General features: G+C 44.3%; 1 protein-coding gene across 1 annotated transcript in view; it reads left to right on the forward strand.

Moving 5' to 3' along the window:
- Positions 1–1,132: 1,132 nt before the first annotated feature.
- Positions 1,133–23,349, forward strand: part of LOC144493806 (uncharacterized) — a 229,650-nt gene continuing 207,433 nt past the window's right edge. The window contains exons 1-3 of the mRNA XM_078213330.1: positions 1,133–1,207; positions 8,619–8,761; positions 11,645–12,205. Of these exons, the coding sequence (XP_078069456.1) occupies positions 8,662–8,761; positions 11,645–12,205 (661 nt within the window). The 5' untranslated portion in view covers positions 1,133–1,207; positions 8,619–8,661. The remainder of the gene's footprint in view (positions 1,208–8,618; positions 8,762–11,644; positions 12,206–23,349) is intronic.

The following is a 23,349-nucleotide window of genomic DNA, read 5'->3' on the forward strand; positions in this document are numbered from 1 at the left end:
AGCAGAGAGGATGAAAGGAATTCCCTTTGGAGGATAATGTCCACGTTATAATCACAGGAACTAAAAACCTGACAGTCCAAAATCTGGGATAATATTACAGGACAGGGATGGGGGGATATACATTTTGAAATATTATCCCAGATTTTGGACTGTCAGGTTTTTAGTTCCTGTGATTTGGACATTACCCTCCAAAGGGAATTCCTTTCATCCTCTCTGCTGTCTGTGCTGCTTTGCCTTTCCCTGGGGGGGAGGGGGGATGGAGAAGGGGAGTGAGGTGTCTCCCCTGGGGGGGGCGGGTGGGGGGGGGGGTGGTGATGGAGAAGGGGAGTGGCGTGTCTGCCCCTGGAGGGGAGGGGGGATGGAGAAGGGGAGTGACGTGTCTGCCCCTGGGGGGGGTGATTCCTCCTCCAATCCCTCCTCCGGTGGGGAGGAGGGATCGGCCGCAGACTGGCAGCGGCCCCCTCTCACCCCCAGGGGCAGACACGTCACTCCCCTTCTCCATCCCCCCCCCGCCCCCCCCCCCCCTCCCCCGCCTCCCTGGGAAAGGCAGAGCAAGGCCAGGAACATGCAGGAGGCTGTCGATGGACTGCAGATCGGAAGGCTGGTGGAGGGAGACCAGCGATCAAGCTAGGTCGGGGGGGTGCCTCCCGGGGTGGGGGGGGGTGGTCTTCTGGTGGGGCCTGCCTCCCAGGGCTGTCCGATCGGTGGGGGGGGGGGGGGGGGGGGGATTGGCTTCGGCGGTTCCCCTGCTGAATTGGAGTCCCATTCGGACTTTTATTTAGCAGGTCGTTTAATGCGCGGACGCGAAATGGGCTGCAACCTGGTAAAGTCGGATTCGTCGGTAAAGTTGGACGCGAGCTTTATTAAGTCGATTTAAATGCATGCAAATGCATTTAAATCGTCGCGCTGGCCGATTCAGGCGCGCGCCAAACCTGCACCCGGATCGGCGCTCGGTAAAGACGCGATCTGCCATGAGTCGGGTGCAGATCGCGTTTTAGGCCTGATGCCCAACTTTACCGCAATTTCGCGCCCGTAAATTTTGGTAAAATCGGGCCCATAGTTTGAAACCTTTTCTCACCTTAAACGAGGCCAATAATTCATGTCTTTCATCTTCCACAGGTCCTTCAAGGGTGAAAAAGCAGCAGGAGGAGGGAAAGCAACCTGAGGACGCACCTGCACATTGTTTGTGAAGTCTCCACCCATGCAGGTACACATAACTTGGTCAATACTACAGTCGAGATATGTAGGTTTTCACACAGTAAGGAACACATCACATGTGAGCAAGGCAATGTTGTAGGCAAGGACAGCATTGGTGAATTCCTACTGGAGGACATAGAATACTTCAAACAATGCTCAGCTAAACTAGATGCTGAACTTCGAGGATCAATTACAAAAAGAGAATTTCTGAAGTATGAATGGGAATGTATGTGCTCCTCCCAGAATTTCTAATGGCAATGTGCACTCTTGCAGAGACTTTGAAGAGGTCTGTCTCTAGCATTAGTGCCGTGACATATCAGACGTTTGTGCTGATGTCCACCTGCATGGAAAGAGTGGCGACCCAAATGGAGAATCAGACATAGCAGGCAACCAAGTGCATGCTGGCCCTGACCCAATGGCCTGCACAGTCAGTCTTTGACTTTACACAGGATGGAGAAAAGCCTCACCTTAATGGCTCAGTGCCTCACTGAAATTCAGTGAAGTTCTGTCCAACTCTTGACTCTCCACATCACAACTCTTGACTAGCAGATAAAAGGAGAAAGACTCTTCTCAAGGTGCTCCTGCTTCTTTACCCTTTCCTGTCACTCTTCTCCACCCCAACAACATCTAAACAGCCCCAAATGTTGTCACGTGCATGGGTTAGGCAGCCTTTGGTTGGGGCCTCACAGGCTTCACAATGCAGAGGACATTCACCATGAGCATCTCATCTGTCAGAGCAGAGGAATATTAGCCTGCCTCTAGCTCAGCTTAAGCCACAGAAATTGCAGCACAAAGGAGAAATTGGAAGTGAATGAGAACAGCTTAATACTTTTACAAGGGGATTCACTTAAGTTTGTAATAATAACATTGATGATATTAGATATATGTTTGTTTCAATGAATCAAGCACTTTATTTGAATTTGTCATTCTCTTGCCATCTACTTTGCTCCCGAATTCCAAATAACCTTAGAGGAATGGTATGACCAGGTTGGAAGGTGTAAAAAGGGATGAGGATTATGAGCAATGTTATGGTAGAATTTTGATTATAGGAATGATTTTGTTGTGGAGGAGCGATAGAGGCACATGGTTTAGAATTGAAGTGGCATGTGGCCTCATACTTAGATTAGCTGAGGCTTCTCTGGCAGCCAGCTGAGTGGTTGCAAGCGTCTTGGTTACAACAAGCTCCTCCTCCTCCTCTCTTCTTCCTCCTCCTTCTGCCCCTCTTCATTGAATATCTTTCATGGTGCTTTTTGATATTCAGCCTTTTAATTTATGACAACTTTGTTCCCTTCAAGTCACGGAGCTTTTCACACAGCTGTTTAATATGCAATAAAAGTAAAGTACTGCAGATGCTGGAGTCTGAAACAAAAACAGAAAATGCTCGAAAAACTCAGCAGCGTCTGACAGCATCTGTGGGAGAGAATAGAGTAAGAAGTTTAACAACACCAGGTTAAAGTCCAACAGGTTTATTTGGTAGCAAAAGCCACACAAGCTTTCGGAGCTCTAAGCCCCTTCTTCACCTGAAGAAGGGGCTTAGAGCTCTGAAAGCTTGTGTGGCTTTTGCTACCAAATAAACCTGTTGGACTTTAACCTGGTGTTGTTAAACTTCTTACTGTGTTTACCCCAGTCCAACACCGGCATCTCCACATCATGGAGAGAATAGAGCCAATGTTTCGAGTCTGAATGACACTTCATCAGAGTTAAGAGCAAAGAGAATCAGCAGAGATTTGTACTATTGGGGTCGGCGGGGAAAGGGGGATGTGGAATTGGACAAAGGTAATGTAAATGAGGATGCAGAAGGCTGAGAAGGTGCTAAGAGTATCCTTTAAGTGATCAGAATATGAGAATGGCAGAACAGTTACAGATTGTTAAATTCAACAACTTCAGAGGATGAACTCTTTTCTCCACCTTTACCCCATTTCCATTTATTTTATTCCTTTTCATTTCATCTCATTCATCCATTTTATCATCGTTCTTTTTCACTTCTATTTTTCCACTTCTCCATTCCAGCTCTCCTTTCCACACCCTGCCCCCACCTGTCCCCTTCAATGCAACTGCCACATTCCTCAGGTATTTAGCAAGGACCCTGGAAGACAACTTGTACAATAAGAAGTCTCACAACACCAGGTTAAAGTCCAACAGGTTTATTTGGCAGGACAAGCTTTCGGAGTCTCACTCCTTCATTAGGTGAGTGAGGACTTGTGTTCACAAACAGGGCATATACAGACGCAAACTCAATTTATAAGATAATGGTTGGAATGCGAGTCTTTACAGGTAATCAAATCTTAAAAGTACAGACAATATGAGTGGAGAGAGGGCCAAGCACAAGTATTGTCTCCAGCCAGGACAGTTAGTGAGATTTTGCAAGCCTAGGCAAGTCGTGGGGGTTACAGATAGTGTGGCATGAACCCAGACCCCAGTTGAGGCCATCCTCATGTGTGCGGAACTTGGCTATCAGTTTCTGCTCAGTGATTCTGCGTGGTCGTGTCATGAAGGCCGCCTTGGAGAACGCTTACCCGAAGATCAGAGGCTGAATGCCCGTGACTGCTGAAGTGTTCCCAGCTAATTAGTAGCCAGCCAGAATACAGAATTCAGGATTACACAAGCAGACATGGTTTCAAATTTGATGACAAATAATTAACATATGCCAATCAAGATATAGGAGTTTTTTCTATCCACTTACAACTATTGATTAGGGTTACATCATGCAAACAATACAAATATTAAAACTAATCACCATCATTGCACGCCTGCTTAATTATAATATGCAATGTTTACTCATGTTAGCTGACCATTGTTACAAGTTATCCTTGATATCCCAGCTTATATCAGAATTTGTAGCTACCAATTACCTCTCTTCTGTCCAGATGTCTGTTTTAATGAATTCTTTCAGACTAAGGGCCTTTGTTAGATAAACAAACCTATATTCTCTGATTTCCTCCCTTGTAATTAGGCCTTGATGCTTATCTGGGTCGGCTTTAATACAAGCCTATGGTTTCTCTCATAACAGCTTATGTGATTTTTAAACTTGTGTGATCATTAACCCTTTCAATGCTAAACAATCTGCACCTTCATCTTGCTGCAAATCCACTCCCCTCTACAGCTCAGTGATATGCAAGGCACAGCAGAACAGTTCTGGAGACCCTTGCTGGTTAATACTGAAGAGCAACCTCAGATATGTCCAGGCATCTAAATTTAATCTTCAGCAAGTCCAATGGCTTTCTCAACAATTGCCTTTCTGGTCATGTTGCCCATATGGTACCTCCCCTCTGCAGCAGTAATAGAGCTTCTCCCAAGAATCATTAACCGGCAGCTTTGTCACCAAGAGCCTGTCATTCATGTTGTGTGATGGAACAATTTTGAAAGTTGATGGAAATGTGACTATCACAGAATGAATGAATCATGGCTGCTTCCAGGATATTATGCATAGACATGCATGATAAACATTTGGTGATCGTCTACAAGCTGAATGCTAAGGGGGTGAAATCCCTTCTGACCAATAAATATTCAAAGCTGATCTGAAAACACCTTGATTGGCATTTGTGTGCAGTAAATGACTCACTATACCTTGAGAAATCCAACCACTGCAGTACAGAGAGCCCTCTGTGACTGATCTCATTATCAAAAGTGGATGTAAGTGGTAGCCTTGGCAAAGATGGCATGTATCGTCAGGAAGATACATTTGCATGTAGCAGAGTGTGAAATCCTGCACGTGTTACTTGCAGCCAAATCCCAGGAATGGGCTAGAGGCAAAGGAACTTAGGCATATAGTGACTTTGACGGCCACTGGCAATGCGTGCCCGCCTGTCCCTTCGGGAGGAGGTCTTGTTCCAAGAGGCTGCCTCAAAAATTTAAGCCTTCTGAGGCACTGTTGCTTTGTCACCTCGAGAAAGCTGTTTCTCTGCCTGTAAACCTTATGTTAGAGTATCATCTTTGTCAATCTGGAGCTCTGTGTTCATCTCCTCTGCCCTGTGGAGCAACATGTGGCTATGGAGAAGGCAACTGCTATTATTGATGCTGTCCATGTTTGTTTTGTTCCTGATTGGTGTTGCTGCTACTCTTTTTCCTCATCGGAGGCCCATGCTCTAACTGGTTAAATTGCTCCCATGCTGCAGTGAAAGCTGAGATAAGGGAAGTTAGATCAAGGTAGGTGAAGTCCAAAGTAGGTGAAATGGCTTCCAAAAAGCTGCAGTACAGTACAGAATGTCTTTAGCTTAAGTATCTGCAAGATTACAGTAAGCAATATCAGCAAAAAATAATTATTTTCAGGAGTGCAGCAGGGTTATTTATGCTAATGGTTGAAGATAATGTTCCACAGAGCAACAGAGTGCCAGGGTTTGTCTTTCGCCTGATTTCGTGTAAGTGCAAATTCATAGAGGTAGTCCAAAATGTACAAATGTGCTAAACATGGGTCTATGTATTTAAATTCAAAGTGCACACTGCTTGACTTATACTGGGAAGAAAAAGGGAGGAAATCAAACTAACTGAGTGAATCTCAAGAAAATTGCACTATAGATATAATTTTGTCATATGCAATATACAATTTATACTCCACCTGGTTTAGACAGTAGCCTCCCATCCACATCAGGATTCTCCAGGAAACTAACTTCAAATGCTAAGGGTATGTTGATGAAACATTTCAAGTTTCTGCCTCTTTTTTGTTTGGCCGATACTCTGGAAATTGAACACTCATAGGGTGTTAGTTGGAATGTATTTGCCTCAAAAAAGAGCTGTCAGGATTATGACTAAAATCTTCAGATGTTGTGTCTGTACCTGTCTGAAGTCACTAAAAATGAATTAATTTAATTAAGACTTGCCAAAATAATCAATATAACATTATACAGAGCAGGGTTTAAATTTAGATTTTGAGAATAAAAGCCGGCATCTTGAACCACTTTGCCTCCTTTTCCCTCACTAAGACACAAGGGAATATTACTCAGAGATTTCCTAGAAACTGTAAATTGGATATCAGATACACATGGAGTCTTGCAAAGGAGTTATTCTCTTGTTACAAAACTTCCCTTTAAGATGCCCTCCAAAACAATTTCTGGATTTAATAATTTGCATTGGATGTTCCACATAATGAGAACCGATTTGCAGCTGGACTTCAGCCAGTAAATATAGTCCTCTAGAAGTGTAGTTGCTGACTTGCTGCACTTTCTTTTTGTCACGTACATACTTTATAATTTGAATATGTTTGGTCGAACAAATTCGAGATGACATCCGGACTAACACACACATTGCTTAAGATTAATATTTGACATTACCAATTATCACTTTTAATTTCTGGATGCAATTATAAATGTTAGAAGCAGCTGATTAATTCCTTGGTAAGAAATTATTAAAACAAATAAAATCATAAATAGATTTTGTCCTCTATAAAGCTTTTGCTTAAAACATAGTTAAACATGTACACCAAAATCTTGCTGCTTTCACACTGGTGGGATCTTGCGGTCCTGCCGACTACACCCCTGCCATGCATTTCCCGGTGACGTGAGGTGCATTAAATAGGAAACCGCGTTGACAATGGTGGGATCATAAGATACCACCACCAGTGAGTGGCATGCTGCATCCAACCGCCGCAAAACGCCAGGGAAGAGGAGAAAAATCCTGTCCATTGCCAAAATCTTACTGCCATTTACACTGGCGGGATCGTATAGTCCTGCCGATGGTGCACCCCCGCTGTAGATGGTAAGACGTGCATTCAATGGGAAACCCCATTGACAACAACGGGATCATAATATCCCGTCACTACGAAACATGCCGTGGAGAAGGAGGAAAATCCAGCCCGTATTTTGCATCTATCTATCTTGTAACAAAAAACATACATTCTGTGTTAAAGGATACTTCTTCCCCTTCCCTTCTGCCAATCTGCATCTAAATTACTGGTGTAACATGGAGGACACAAAGGTATGGACATATTCTGGTTCAGTGCCTTATGCGAAAAGTTTGAAACTTCCTCTGTTGTTTTCTGTGGTTTGATTAAATGCGCAGCTATTTAAATAAGATATTAATACGTGGTAAAATAATGTTACTCAAGACTGCAATCCAATTTCTTTCACTTTCCTCGTTACAGCTTTGGAGCACGCCTATATCCCCCATCCCTCTAAAGATCTGGTGACATTGTTGTCTGTGCTGGTATTTATGTATTAGTTTCCTTAAAGGGTCAAGCTTCTATTGTGAAGTTAGTTTTGTATTTTTGACTTCTTGCTTTGAATCTTTTGGATCTTGAGGCCTAGCTAATGCAGGCTGGAAATGTCTGTATTATTCTTGTCTGAAGTTGCCCAAAATGTTCAAATTTTGTGTTGCAATATTTTCCACGCTTGTTGTAAGGAAAATCTGTAAATCTACAGAAGGGCCACATCTCCCAAGTTCTGTCTTCATTAATGGCTCTGTAAGCAAATATTCCTTTAAATGTTACCAGTGAAGGTATGATGCTGGGGTTTAGATTGATAAATTGAGAGAACAGGTTGCGAAAGCCTGACTTGTAATTTCTTGGCTATAGCCAATTAATGGGTGAAAGAGGAGGGTCAGATCTCTCATCATCATGAGGAGCACCACAACTTCCCTCATAGCGAGTCGCCATTACCATCATGCCTTGCAATCAGACCCGCTGACACTGCCAACACAGACGGGCCCATCTCCCTGGTGTATGGTTGGGTGCGGGGTGGGGAGGGGGGCGGGGGTGGTGGCAGCAGGGTGAAACATATGAAGGGGTGAGGGAACAAGAATGGAGGGCAAAGGCTGGAGGACAAGAGGTGGGGGAACAAAGGAGGAGGAAAAGGAATGGGGGGACAAGGGAAGAGGGCTAGGGGTGCAAGGAGGAATGCAAGGGTGGGAGGACAAAGGAGGAGGGCAAGGGGTAGAGGGAGGAATGCAAGGGATGGGGAGACAAGGGATGAGGGCAAGGGATGGGGGTAAACATATGTTTCAGAAGAAGAGTGGGGGTCACATTGTATCTGCCATGCATATGCCCACTCACTCAACCTGTCCAAATCACGCTAAAGCATCTCTGCATCCTTCCCTCAATTCACTCTCCCACCCAACTTTGTATCATCTTCAAACTTGGAGATAATACATTTAGTCCCCTATTCCAAATCATTAATATATAATGTGAACAGTTGGGGTCTTAGCACAGATCCCTGCAAAACCCCACTAATCACTGCCTGCCAGTTAGAAAAAGACCCATGCTAACTCTTGCTTCCTGTCTGCCAAACAGCTATCCAGCTTTCTCTCCATCACAAAACACTGTCTTCAACCCCATGCGCTTTAACTTTTTTGAATTTCTTCCAGTAAAGATGTTATTCAAAAGCTCGGAGGAATTTGAAAGATCATGGAAAGCATTTTGGTTAAACAGGAACATTTATTTTACTTTCTGTGACTATAACATGATCAGTATTTGTCGTTTTTCTTCATTTCAGTTTTTAATGTGTACTTGGGCTAGTGCTTCCAAAAGCGTATGACATGGAACTGAATGTAAAAGCCATGAAACTTGTCCTGCACAGTTTTCTGTTGCTGCTATTCCAAACATTCAGTACAGCTGTGGAGGATGATGTAAGATCAAGTAAGAAACTAATACTTCATTTTCAGTTTTCTTTTGTGGTATTTGGCTCGTCACATTGATGAATTACATTATCAAGCAATGGAACTTGTGTCCAGGTACAATGTTGATCATGGAAAGTCTCGACCAGATTCAATGAAGACCTCATTTAGCATGCGCTGGGAGAGATCATAGAATCCTTACAATGCAGAAGCAGGCCATTTGGCCCAATGAGCCTGCACCGCTACAATTCCCACCTAGGCCCTACCCCCGTAACACCAGGTATTTATCCTGTTAATCCCCCTGACACTAAGGGGCAATTTAGCATGGCCAATCAACTAACCTGCACATCTTTCGACTGTAGGAGAAAACCAGCGCACCCAGAGGAAACCCACGCAGACATGGAGAGAACGTGCAAACTCCACACAGTCACCTGAGGCCGAAATTGAACCCGTGTCTCTGGTGCTGTGAGGCAGCAGTGCTAATCACTGTGTCATTGTGCCACCATGCCGCCCCAGGAAGGAATATGGAGGGAATATTTTTCACAGAATTACAGAATTGTTACAGTGCAAAAGGAGGCCATTAAGCCCATCCGGTCTGCAACAATTCTCCGACTGAGTATTATAATTTAGTGCCATTCTCCTACTTTTTCCCTGTACTCCTGAACAGTGCTTCTATCCACATAATCACCTAATGACTCGATTGAACCTTCCTGCACCACACTTCCAGACAGTGCATTCCAGACCTGAATCACTCGCTGTGTGAAAAGTTTTTTCTCACGTCGCATTTGCTTCTTTTGCAAATTACTTTAACTCGGTGCCCTCTGGTTTTCGATCCTTTTACAAGTGGAAGCAGTCTCTCTCTCTATCTACTCTGTCCAGACCCCTCATGATTTCAAGGAGAACAGACCCAAATTCTCCAATCTATCCTCATAACTGAAATTTCTCATCCCTGGAACCATTCTTGTAAACCTCTTCTGCACTCCCTCCAATGCGCTCACACCCTTCCTAATGTGTGGTTCCAAGAACTCTACATAATATTCCAGCTGAGGTCAAACTAGTGTCTTGTATATGTTCAGCATAATCTCCTTGCTCTTGTAATCTATGTCCCTAATATCAAGAAATTTAAAAAAAATTTCTGAAAAGCTTATGTGACGATTACCATGCAGTATAACGGTCATCGGTAGATTCTTAATTCCAGATTTTTTTTATTGAATTGTAGATTTTTTTGGATGAGCACTTTATCTACAAAGTGCATACTTAGATAGATCTTTATTTGTTAGCTGAAAACATTGCTATTTAAAACGAGAGATAGGTTGTGAATTCACAATCACAACAAGTGGTTAATTCTTGAAACAGTATCCTGTCCTTCTTCTTTTCAGATGGTGACAGATCTGCTATTTATTTTCGGCAAAGTTATTTTGTTATATTTACAGCTTGGGTACATTAAGAATGATTATTGAGCATTAAGTATAATGATGAATTACAAAAGTGCCTTTTCATCTTTGTGATCAAGTTCAAAGTCAGACATACTATTTGGATAAAATTGGACTATGATCCCTAGTTTGCTACCCACATGGAGAGAAAGGTCTGGACAAGGAGTGTACAATTTTGAAGTATGTGCTTGTAAAGCATACAAAGAAACATGGGATCAGAGTTTTTGTTGGCTATATCAATCACATTCTCAATAATCATAGTTTCACAGGAAAAATTTTGAATTTGGCATAAGTGTTACTTATCTGACGTCTGATCCAGTGAACCATAGAATCCTACCCCCCTCCCCCCCCCCACCCCCACACCTCCCCAACCCCTGTCCTATCCCCGTAACCCTGCATATTTACCATGGTTAATCCATCTAACCTACACATCTTTGGACACTAAGGGACAATTTAGCATGGCCAATCCACCTAAACTGCACATCTTTGGACTGTGGGAGGAAATCAGAGCACCTGGAGGAAACATGCAGACACAAGGAGAATGTGCAAACTCCACACAGACAGTCACTCAAGGACAGAATCAAATCCAAGTCCTTGGCACTGTGAGGCAACAGTGCTAAGCACAGTGCCACCATACCACCCTTATGGGAGTGTTGTTTGGTTACATCAGGCAGGAAGATAAAGTAGGTGTGGGTTTCTCATTCATAAGATGGAATTTGGAGCCTATGTGAAGAACTTTGCAAAGGTTATCAAAGATCCACCTTAAAGGTTACGAAATATGCACCTTATATCAAGCATTTTTGAATAGTTTCGAAACAGTTTTCTTTGTAAACTGGATTTGTATCTATGGACTTCCATATTTGGTATTATTGAAATAGATGTTGCTTTGCGAGAAGCACATGCATGTTATTTTCTTCAAAATACAACTGAAGAAACCTGTGGCTCACGAATCAAAAATTCCTAACTTTCCACGGCCTTTAAATACTTTTTTTGTAACTTTAATAACCTTTTTTTATTCATTTGTGGGACATGGACATTGCTGGCTGGCCAGCATTTATCGCCCATCCCTAGCTGCCCAAGGGCAGTTGAGAGTCAACCACATTGCTGAGGCTCTGGAGTCACATGTAGAAAAATTTCCTTCTCTAAAGAAAAATAGACAACCATATGGGTTTTTCTGACAATTGACAATGGTTTCATGGTCATCGGTAGATTCTTAATTCCAGATTTTTTTTATTGAATTCAAATTCCACCATCTGCTGTGGCGGGATGTGAACCCGGGTCCCCAGAGCATTAGCAGAAAAAATACAGATGGGAACACCAAACAATTAGGTGCAATGTTACATGTATCTGACTCAGATATTTAAACGTGCATAAAAATTTTAGCACAAAAATAATATTGTTACCAACATACTGGATAATATGCACATTATTCCTTTGTAGTAATACCATTTTTCTTTTTTCTTTTCTTCTAGGCTGCAGAACTGCTCCAAATGACTTGGTTTTCATTTTGGATGGCTCATTTAGTGTTGGACCAAAAGATTTTGAAATAGTCAAAAACTGGATTGTCAACATATCCAGCAGTTTTGAAATAGGAACTACGTTTACAAAAGTGGGTGTCATACAATACAGTGATGATCCTCAACTGGAAATTCCGTTGGACAAATATAGGTCTAATGAAGACCTGATGAAAGCAATGGAAGCCATATTATATAGGGGTGGAAACACTAGAACAGGAAAAGCTATAACATTTGGAGTTAACAATGTGTTTGCTACCTCAACCAGGGCTGCGAATGCTGTGACAAAAGTAGCAATTGTGCTTACGGATGGAAAGTCCCAGGATGATGTGAAGCACTCAGCAGAGGAAGCAAGGAGTAAGAGAATTATACTGTTTGCAATTGGAGTTGGTCAGGAAGTAGAAGCTGAAGAACTTCGGGCAATTGCTAATAAGCCATCATCTACATATGTGTTCCATGTAGAGGACTACACTGGTATCTCCAGAATTAGAGAAATAATGAAACAGAAGCTTTGTGAAGGTAAGTAGTTTCTTCTTTATGTACGAGACAAAAAGATTTGTGTGTAAGTGAGGATGGCTCCCAAAAAGTGTTTCATACTAAAATAAAAACAACAAACCTTGCAAAACAATTTTTATAAAGATAAAGCTCAGATCACTGAAGGCTATGGGCCAAGTGCTGGCAAGTGGGATTAGGTGGGCAGGTGAGGGCATTTCATGTGTTGGTGCAGACTCAATGGGCTGAAGGGCCTCTTCTGTGATTCTGTGATTCAGTGTAAAAATATCCTGAACAATATGCTGTAAGATTATGGCCACAATCTTACCAGCTCGTCCCATCAGTTGATTGGTGAGGTGAACCGGTCAGATCAGGTGAGAGGTGAAAAATCAGGATTGTGCCTCTCGCGATCTTACCACTCACTGATTTGGCGGTGAAATCGGCTTTGCGCTCAGGAAGGGAGCTAAGCTGATTTCAATATTCATGACATCATTAGCATGTTATTAGTGAGTCCTGAACGCTATTGTAAGGGCTCACTTGAACGAACCTTCTCACCAGTCGAGGATGGCAAGGATCACATATGGTCCCCACCAACGGGGACCAGATGTGATGGCCTCGCCGGTGGGACCAAAGGCCATTGAAGCCCTACAGGTGGTCAGGGGTTAAGGCTGGGCAGTGCCTGTTGGGCAATGCCAGCCTGGCAGTGCCCAGCAGCACCCTAACACTGCTCACCTGGCATCCTGGCAGTGCCAACTGGCAGTGACTGAAGGGCAGGGCATGATGGTGGGAGTGGGGCCTGAGGGGTGAGGTCTGAGGGGGTGGAGCCATGACAGGGGGTGGGTGGGAGCTCTGTAGAGGGAATGCTGGTGGGGGGGGGCAGGGAGGGGGGGTGGCGGGGTTGATCGGCCGGGGCAACAATTGGGAGGGGTTTTGGGGATGATTGGCCGGGTTGGCAATCGGAGGGATGGGGGTAATGTCTAGGTCTGTGACAGAAGGGGTGGGGACAATCTCTGGAACAGCAATCAGCGGTGGGGGGAATGGGATTCTGCAGTAGTGGCAATCAGCGGGGGGCGGGAGGTGTGTCATGTCCAGGGGCTCAGTAGAGGGAGTGATCAGTGGAGGGTCCCAATGTCTATGGGTGGGGGAGATGGGGAATTTGGGAGGGGTGGGGGTGGTGACAGGAGATCTCCTTGCACAATGAGAGATTGGGGTGCCTGCGCAGTGGCACCCCTTGAGCTCAGCAGGTGGCTTTTCCGGCGAGATTCCCCCTACTGGTGACAATTGCATCCTGGCACCTTTTTTGGCCAAGTGCCACAAGATTGCTTTTTTATAACTCGCCCAAAAAATGAGTCTGCAACTCTCCCGTTTTCTTGTTCATTCAGCAGTTAGAATTTTTTTCAGAAAATTGTGCCCTATAATTTTTCCATATGAAAACTTAATGCCATTTTATTTAATTTCTGTTTGATGCAAATTGCATTACTGTTCATTGGTTAAGTCCATTCATATATATAATTGCTGGGTCATTTTTGTTTAGAAAGTATTAAAAAACTGAAAACAATATATTAATGTAACCGAGAACTGCTTGATTTGAGACTATGTTTGGAATTTCCATTCTGGAGGCTAGGTCCAGCGACAGGCAGGAAAGTTGGTCTGATTCTCACTGGGCAGTGGGACAGGTGAACACGCACGATCTTCTACTTATCAGCTCATTAATTATGCATCATTGAAGTACTGCATCTCCAGAGTCCTTGCGGCTGCAATTCATAATGGAGAAGCTTTCAGATGTGAGGAGCCACATCCTGGGATATACTAGTGTACCTCTATCACCTTTCGCTCACCTCTAGATCTAGAGCACCGCTGGCACTACACCCCAAGATGGGACCAATGCTTGCTGTTGCAATGTTCCATATTTGTCCGCCTCTTGTCCTGCTTCTCTGCTGCTCAGGCTCTTGCTGCTCTTGGTAATGTGCCAACAGTAAGGGCCTTCCTTTCCATCTGGATGAGAGCCGTTAACCCAGGCAGGTTTGCCTGCAGCTGATCATCGACGCCTCAATGTATGTGTGAACGAATTAAAGTGATAAATTAAGTGAGCAAATCCTTTACAGGTTTCACTTTATCTCAGCAGCAAGTGCCAAGCTCTTCACCTGGCCTCCGTCTAGACATGGCATCCCCACCCCAACCCTTCCAAGTAAAAAATGGCGTGGAGGATCAGAGATGGTTATTTCTCTCATTCATACATGAATCCATATGGAGACATTGCTTTTTGACAAGGCTGATGAGAGTTACATGCCGGAAGCCTAACGTGGACACTTCTCCACTTGTCTCTACTCCCCTCCAGATTCTAGAGAGGGACCATTGCCTGTGGAAACATAAAAGACTAAGCGCATGATTCCTTGTCAGCCATGACCATTCACCCAGTCAGATGGATGTTTGGTGTTGCAGATTGACTGCCCTCCACCAGCCATGCCCTTTCGAGGCATTCTACCTCCCTCCCTATCTTCAACCATGCCTCTGGTTGCAGATGATGGCGAATGGTCCCCCACATCCCCAGACACTCCGCTTGACCCCTGTAAGCCTACTTCCCCAGCCAGCCTTCACTCCAGCCTTCCACCTTATCCTTCTCCCCCCCCGCCCCCCACCCCCCCACAGCCTCCAGTCTTCACCTGCCTTCCTTGTCCAGCCTTGGCACAGTGTTTGTAATGGCACTTCAGTGGAGTTATACCCCAGAAAGAGGAAGAACATCAACATAATTCAAAATTGTTGATGAACTGAAGTTCACCAGATGCACATAAGAACAAAGAACAAAGAACAGTACAGCACAGGAAACAGGCCCTTCGGCCCTCCAAGCCTGTGCCGCTCCTTGGTCCAACTAGACCAATCGTTTGTATCCCTCCATTCCCAGGCTGCTCATGTGACTATCCAGGTAAGTCTTAAACGATGTCAGCGTGCCTGCCTCCACCACCCTACTTGGCAGCGCATTCCAGGCCCCCACCACCCTCTGTGTAAAAAACGTCCCTCTGATTTCTGAGTTATACTTCGCCCCTCTCAGCTTGAGCCCGTGACCCCTGGTGATCGTCACCTCCGACCTGGGAAAAAGCTTCCCACTGTTCACCCTATCTATACCCTTCATAATCTTGTACACCTCTATTAGATCTCCCCTCATTCTCCGTCTTTCCAAGGAGAACAACCCCAGTCTACCCAATCTCTCCTCATAGCTAAGACCCTCCATACCAGGCAACATCCTGGTAAACCTTCTCTGCACTCTCTCTAACACCTCCACGTCCTTCTGGTAGTGCGGCAACCAGAACTGGACGCAGTACTCCAAATGTGGCCTAACCAGCGTTCTATACAGCTGCATCATCAGACTCCAGCTTTTATACTCTATACCCCGTCCTATAAAGGCAAGCATACCATATGCCTTCTTCACCACCTTCTCCACCTGTGTTGCCACCTTCAAGGATTTGTGGACTTGATCACCTAGGTCCCTCTGTGTTTCTATACTCCTGATGACTCTGCCATTTATTGTATAACTCCTCCCTACATCATATATATACAGCTGGGAAACAGACCTGTTGCTGGTGGGGCATTCAATTAGCAGGGGGAATGTAATTCCGGTGAGTTAGCCTTTCAATGAGCATTCATGAAATGCAAATTAATGCAGATATGGTTCTTGACAGTGATCAGTAGGAAACTAGCCTCTAACCTGGAATCAAAGTCAGGATAACAAAATTTCAAGCTAATATTCCACTTGCGAAAATCTGACGTTTTCCAAAACACCAAATTTGTTGCCTCTGCTCGCCACAATCCTTGCCACTGGTGCGAACAGCAGTTTCTACCCCATTGTTAAGGCATAGAGACTTGTATTTGTGGATATTGGAAATAAGCTATAGTTTTAAGTTTAATTGATATTTCTATATTGTTGTGTTGAGAAAGGGGGAACCTGAATTTTGGTTTCACTTAAAAGAGTTGCCTGTAAGCCTGTGGGTTTGTTTGTGTATTTGCATTTTAATGAGGTTTTATGATCCTTGAAGTGGAGAGCTGTGCTATCAAGCTGTGCTATCCCTAATGATTCAGGGATGTTGAAACAAAGTTGTAAAACTGGGCTCGTGTCTAACAACAGGGAACCCACACAGACACTGAGCAATAGTTCAGTTGGTAGAAAGTGTCAAGAAGATCTGGACACAGGAGAAATCCAAGGATACAGCCAAAGGTAAGGTGACTCCTTACCATAGGCCTATGAAGCAGTAGTGTTCTGTTAGTACAGCTGAATGTGGAAGGTGCAGCCTGGATGCACATGGTGATGCAGAGGAGAGGAACCTCAAAAGGAAAGGTTGAAACCCTGGAAGTAGATCCTGGTTGAAGTTGTCCAAGTGAAAGCATCGCTTGGAAGGAAATTCCAAGGCGAGTTCTTCAGGAGTGGAGGTCCGAAACCCAAGGCAGAATTTTTGAGAGACCAATTGACTCACTATGTGTTTTGGGGGGATTTGTTGATAAATCTATAGAAGTTGCTTTGTGTGGTATCTGTCACTTGGTTTCAGAATTTCTTGCGTCTGACCACAGATTGCCTATTGGTTTACATGGACTGTACTTACTGTGAACATTAAAGTATCAGATAGACTTTACAACTTGTGTTATCCTTACAAATCTGTACCTATCTCTAAAGGTATAGTTGAGGTGAAGGAGTAGTATAATATAGTTTATCTTTTCTTGTTTAATAAATGTTTATTCCTTTGTTAAAAGTTCATCAGCAGACTTCATGTTTCTAAACCTCCATGTTTCCAAACAAAATATAAAAATTAAGATTTATCATACTAGGTTCCACCCTAGGTTCTGATTTGTTCAGTAGTAACATTAGCTGGGATCATAACATTATGGGTCGAATCTTATGGCCGTTCACACCGAAGGGATTTTCTGGTCCCGCTGCAGTGAACAGAGATTTGACTGGGCACCTAATTCTCCATCCTCGCCGCAGCGACAGCAAGGCGTGAACGGCCAGTAAGATCACGCCCTTTGGATTTGAAACAGTACACATGGAGCTTTTGCTCAGCTGGCACAGAGAAATTAGGTGAAACAGCCTCCTGCTATATTGTAAACCTCTATACAGTTTTATGATTCCAGCTAGGGCAGTGTGGCGAGGCAGGCTTTGGATAGACATGGGAATGGTATTATGGCATGCGTTCTGCTATTTTCCTTAGTGATTAAAATAAATAATTGAAAGCTTCAAAATAATGAAGTGGATTAGGATTTCTGCTCTTATGAATTGAACACTTGGTTTTGGTTTACATTTTAGTGTTATCCAGATAAAATCACATTTGGGCAAACCTGTAACAATTTTTCATTTTATAACCATTCCTCCATTCTTGTGAGGGAGGTGACATTTCAAAGCAAATAATCTGTGATTATTATTCAATTCTGAAAGCAATCGAACAAGGGAGATAAAAGATTTCCACGGGTGCGATCTTACCGCTCATGCCACTCGATCGCTGCAGCGAGGTTGGAGAATTTGGCAGCCAACCAATTCTCAATTCATGCAGCAGGATGGGAAAATCACGTTAGCGTGAACAGTGGTAAGATTCCAGCCTATATGTTATTTTTAGTGCAGCGTTTGCATCAAAGTCAGACGGCCCTGAAGAAGAAATCCAGATACGATCTACGGAGATCCATCATAGGTGCCAAAAGACAGCACCGGACCAAGCTAGAGTCCCAGGCTAGCCACACAGACTCCCACCAACTATGGTAAAGTCTGTAAGACGTAACAAGTTACAAGATGAAGGCATGTAGAATGGCCGACACCAATGCACCGCTCCCCGATGAGTTCAATGCATTCTATGCCCTTTTTGAGCAAGAGGTCAGCAAGAGCATGCCTTCCACCCTGGAAGCCTCAGCCGAACCGATATCCAAGGTCACCATCGCATCATCAGATCAGCCTTCTCGAAAGTCAAAGCGACTGATCCGGATAAGGTACCCGGACAAGCACTCAGATCCTGCACGGACCAGCTGGCGGGGGTATTCACTGACATCTTTAACCTCTCTTTACAACATCCGAGGTCCGTATCTGCGCCAAGATGACCTTCACCCTTGTACCCAAGAAAAGCCAGATAGCGTGCCTTAACGACTATCCCCGGTGGCTCTGACATTCATCATTATGAAGTGCTCCGAAAGGTTAGACATGGCACAAATCAATTCCGGCCTCCCAGATAGCTTGGAGCCACTACAGTTAGGCACAATAGAAAGTATCCTTTCTGGTTGTATCACAGCATGCTATGGTTCCTGCTCTGTCCAAGGCTACAAGAAACTACAAATGGATGAAGCCCAGTCCATCACGCAAACCAGCCTCCCATCCATTGACTCTGTCTACACTTTCTGCTGCCTCAGAAAAGCAGCCAGCAAAATCAGGAACCCCATGCACCCCAGACATACTCCCTTCCATCTTCTTCTGTCGGGAAAGAGATACAAAAGTTATGTACCAGCTGACTCAGAAAAGCTTCTTCCCTGCTGCCATCAGACTTTTGAATGGACCTACCTCATACTAAGTTGATCTTTCTCTACACCCTAGCTGTGACTGTAACACTACATTCTGCACCCTCTCCTTACCTTCTTTATGTAGGTGTGCTTTGTTGGTATAGTGTGCAAGAAACAATACTTTTCACTGTATACTAATACATGTGACAATAATAAATCAAATCAAATTCTTGTACATGCTATTTTTGATGAAGTCAAAAATCCATTTATAACATATTGGTTAACAACGTTCTTACAGAACAAATACAATAATTTGATGTGAAAGTATTAATCAGTGCACTAAAAAGAGTGTATAGAGCAATTTCAACCTTTGCGATATTAATATTACAGTATTCAATTTTGAGTTGTTTTGTTGTAGAAATTTCAAGATGCCATGAATCATTCGAATCCATTAAGTATTTGTCACCATTTTTAACTCATTCACAGGTCGTGGGCATCACTGATTAAGTTAGCATTTATTGCCCATATCTGATTGCCCTTGAGAAGGTGGTGGTGAGTTGTCTTTTTGACATTTTAGTGGTCCACTAGGCTCTTTCAGAGGGCAATTATGAGTCAACCTATCTTACAATGAACCTGGAGTCAAAAGCAAGCCAGGCAAAATAAGAGATGGAACTGTCCTTCTCTAAAGAACATTAGTTAACGAGATGGGTTTTTACAACAATCCGGTGGGTGGAAATCTCCCATTTTGAGACTAGGTGCGATGGCAGGCAGTTCCAGCGGTACCTTTCCCAGTGGCCAGAATGGTGGGATCCCATGCCAAATTCTGCACTTGGAACCTTATTAAATATACACAGGTGAGTTCCCCTCTGAGCCGCCTGCAGGCTAGCAGCTGATTAGTCTGACACCGAGTGTGTTGGTGGCTCCATATTTAAATGCTGGTCCAGCATACTCACATCACTCTCTCCAGCCCACCTGTCTTCACCAGACTGTGTAGAAAGTCTGTTCCTCAACTCAACCACTCTTATCCCGAGCCCATCACCTGCTAGGCACCTATGTTCCACTTGATTTGATTTGAATTGATTTATTATTGAAACATGTATTAACATATAGTGAAAAGTATTGTTTCTTGCGTGCTATACAGACAGAGCATATCGTTCATAGAGAAGGAAACAAGAGAGTGCAGAATGTAGTGTTACAGTCATAGCTAGGGTGTAGCGAAAGATCAACTTAATGCAAGGTAGGTCCATTCAAAAGTCTGGCGGCAGCAGGGAAGAAGTTGTTCTTGAGTATATTGGTACGTGACCTCAGACTTTTGTATCTTTTTCCCGACGGAAGAAGATGGAAGAGAGAATGTCCGGGGTGCATGGGGTCCTTAATTATGCTGGCTGCTTTGCCGAGGCAGCGGGAAGTGTAGACAGTGTTAGTGGATGGGAGGCTAGTTTGTGTGATGGATTGGGCTACATTCACAACTTTTTGTAGTTTCTTGCAGTTTTGGGCAGAGCAGGAGCCATACCAAGCTGTTACAACCAGAAAGAATGCTTTCTATGGTGCATCTGTAAACATTGGTGAGAGTCGTAGCTGACATGCCGAATTTCCTTAGTCCTCTGAGAAAGTAGAGGCCTTGGTAGGCTTTCTTAACTATAGTGTCGGCATGGGGGAACCAGGACAGGTTGTTGGTGATCTGGACACCTAAAAACTTGAAACTCTTGACTCTTTCTACTTCGTCCCCGTTGATGAAGACAGGGGCATGTTCTCCTTTACGCTTCCTGAAGTCGATGACAATCTCCTTTGTTTTGTTGACATTGAGGGAGAGATTATAGTTGCTGCACCAGATCACCAGATTCTCTATCCCATTCCTGTACCCTGTCTTGTCATTGTTTGCGATCCGACCCACTACAGTGGTGTCGTCAGCAAACTTGAAAATCGAGTTGGAGGGGAACTTGGCAACACAGTCATAGATATATAAGGAGTATAGTAGAGGGCTGAGAACACAGCTTTGTGGGGCACCGATGTTGAGGATGATCATAGAGGAGGTGTTGTTGCCTATCCTTACTGATTGTGGTCTGTGAGTTAGGAAGTTCAGGATCCAGTTGCAGAGGGAGCAGCCGAGGCCCAGGCCATGGAGTTTGGAAATGAGTTTCGTAGGAATAATGGTGCTGAAGGCTGAGCTGTAGTCAAAACATAGGAGTCTGACATAGGTGTCTTTGTTATCTAGCGACTGCATCCTGAGTCTTTGTGCCTCACATTCCAGTAAACAATGAGGTAGCCCTTTGACCCCCGTTGTTTGTGAGCTTTTCACGAAGCCCTGTTGGGGTCTAGCTTCCCTTGGACTAAATGTTTGGTTTGCTAGCTGAAGGGCTCTGATGTAATTGTAGTGCTGGAAATAGGAATGCTTTCATCCTAAGACAGGAACACATGTTCATGCTCTGCCACTTCCACAGGGCTGAATGCCAGATTTTTGGACAGCTCTGAGAGCATGCAAACTCCACTGAGCACTGATATCTGTACCTGTGATAGCAGCAGTGAGAACTGGGTGTCAGAAGTCTTGAGCTACACAAGCCAGCACAAGGAGATCGTATAACCTCGAGCTGAGCTTCCACTGCAGCACTGAGACATTGGCAGGCCTCCATTGTCTGAGACAACAGGTAGCCTACGCATCATCTTGGGTTGATTTGGCAATGTTGCCATGCAGTTGCCACCACTTACACAGTGAAAAGACTCCACGCCGCTGGAGTATCTGAGTTCGTTGGTGCGAATGCAAGGTGAAGTTTTGCAGCCTCCACTACACTATTGTGGGATGACTCTTCCTTTTCTTCATGTCTCTTCAGAGACTAAGTAGCCATCAATTTGTGATCACCTGAAAGCATAAAAGGACTAGGAGAGGCAAGGTATGAAAGCAGAGGTTCCAAGGTCACTCCATCACAGTTTCCATTTCGGTGCACCTTTCAGGGTAAGAATGAAGAGTGGATCTAGAAGGTGCATAGGCAGCAACTTACATCATCCTCAGTGGCCTCAGCAGTGCCAGATGCCAGTAGCTCTGTGGCACGATCCTGATGATTCTACGTATCATCTCCTCAGTGACACCAATGTATGCAGGCAATGCTGGTTCACCACTGGTTCTGTAGTTTTCCCATCTGTTGTGTGCCACTTCGTCCTGAATGGGAGACGGAGGAATGTCAGTGGCTTGGTGTCAATGTGCTTGGGTGAGGACTCATCATGTTAGTCTGAGGGGTAAGGAGGTGGTTGAAGAAGACAAACAATGGAAAGCAGAGGGAAGACTGAAACGCCCATGGATCTAGAGCATGCTCCAAAGCCATCCTGACTTTAAAAATTTTCACTGTTCTTTCACTGTCGCTGGGTCAAAACCCTGGAACTCCCTCCCTAATAGCACTGTGGGTGTACCTACACCACATGGACTGCAGCAGTTCACGAAGGCAGCTCACCACTACCTTCTCAAGGACAACTAGGGATGGGCAATAAATGCTGGCTTACTCAGTGACGCCCAATTCCTGTAAATGAATTTTTAAAAAATCTTATGTCTCCCTGGCGTGCCATAGCCGGCAGGAATCACTATTGGTCTCCACAGACGGAGACCAGACATGATGACCATGTGGAGATTGGAGGGGTGGGGAGTGGGAAGTCTTGGAGGCCATTGTAACCCATGGGTGTTCGGGGACACCCGTGTGTTCGCAGGACAGTGCACTGGCAATGCCTCCCAGAAGGCTCAGGTCCTGAAGAAGGTGGGGCCTGAAGGGATGGCACCTGAAGTGGGAGGGCCCCAATGCCGGCATTCTATATTCGGAGAACGGGGGGGTTCCTTCCAGCGTTCTGTACTTGGGGAAAGAGAGGGGAACATGCCATCAATGATGGAGAATTCTCTTGATACTGCAGTGAAATGTCAATCTGAAATTATGTGCTCAAGTGCGTCTTGGGGCTTTAATTGACAACTTCCAGACTCAGATGACAGTAAGCCAATCTGGCACTTGGTCAGGAATGAAGCGTGGTAGACAAAACATTCAAAATAATTTCAACTTATTTCTGATTTCACTTGTTCACTTATTTCAACATCTGTTCTTTTGAGTTTTTAAAGATATTTTGGCGAATGCTTATTTGTCTTACATAAAAAAATCAATGCAAAAATATCCAGATGAGATCAGCTATTCAAATCACACATGCTACACATGCTAATTGACAAAACATCTGCTCAATTAGCTTTACAAACCAGAATCAGAGCATCCCTGAAATCTAAGACTCATTTTGAGTTTCTCTCTGCTCCGGTGATCGACATTGCTGCTTATTTTTCCAGAAATAGCTTCCTCTCTTCATCTGACCTGCCCTAATGCCCTAATTCCTCCCTATCTCAGCTGTCTCATTTCCAACTTTCCTTTGCTGCTGTAAGTTGTCTATAGCACAGGGCGGCACGATGGCACAGTGGTTAGCACTGGGTTTGATTTCCGACTTGGGTCATTGTCTGTCCGGAGTCTGCACGTTCTCCCTGTGTCTGCGTGGGTTTTCTCCCACAGTCCAAAAGATGTGTGCTGGTTAGGCGCATTGGCCATGCTAAATTCTCCCTCAGTGTACCCAAACAGGTGCTGGAGTGTGGCGACAAGGGGATTTTCACAATAACTTCATTGCAGCATTAATGTAAATCTACTTGTGACACTAATAAATAAATTTTAAACCTGTTTGCTCTTTATAAGCCTTGACCC

This window comes from Mustelus asterias, chromosome 5 (assembly GCF_964213995.1).
Source record: "Mustelus asterias chromosome 5, sMusAst1.hap1.1, whole genome shotgun sequence".
Taxonomy (NCBI): Eukaryota; Metazoa; Chordata; class Chondrichthyes; order Carcharhiniformes; family Triakidae; genus Mustelus; species Mustelus asterias.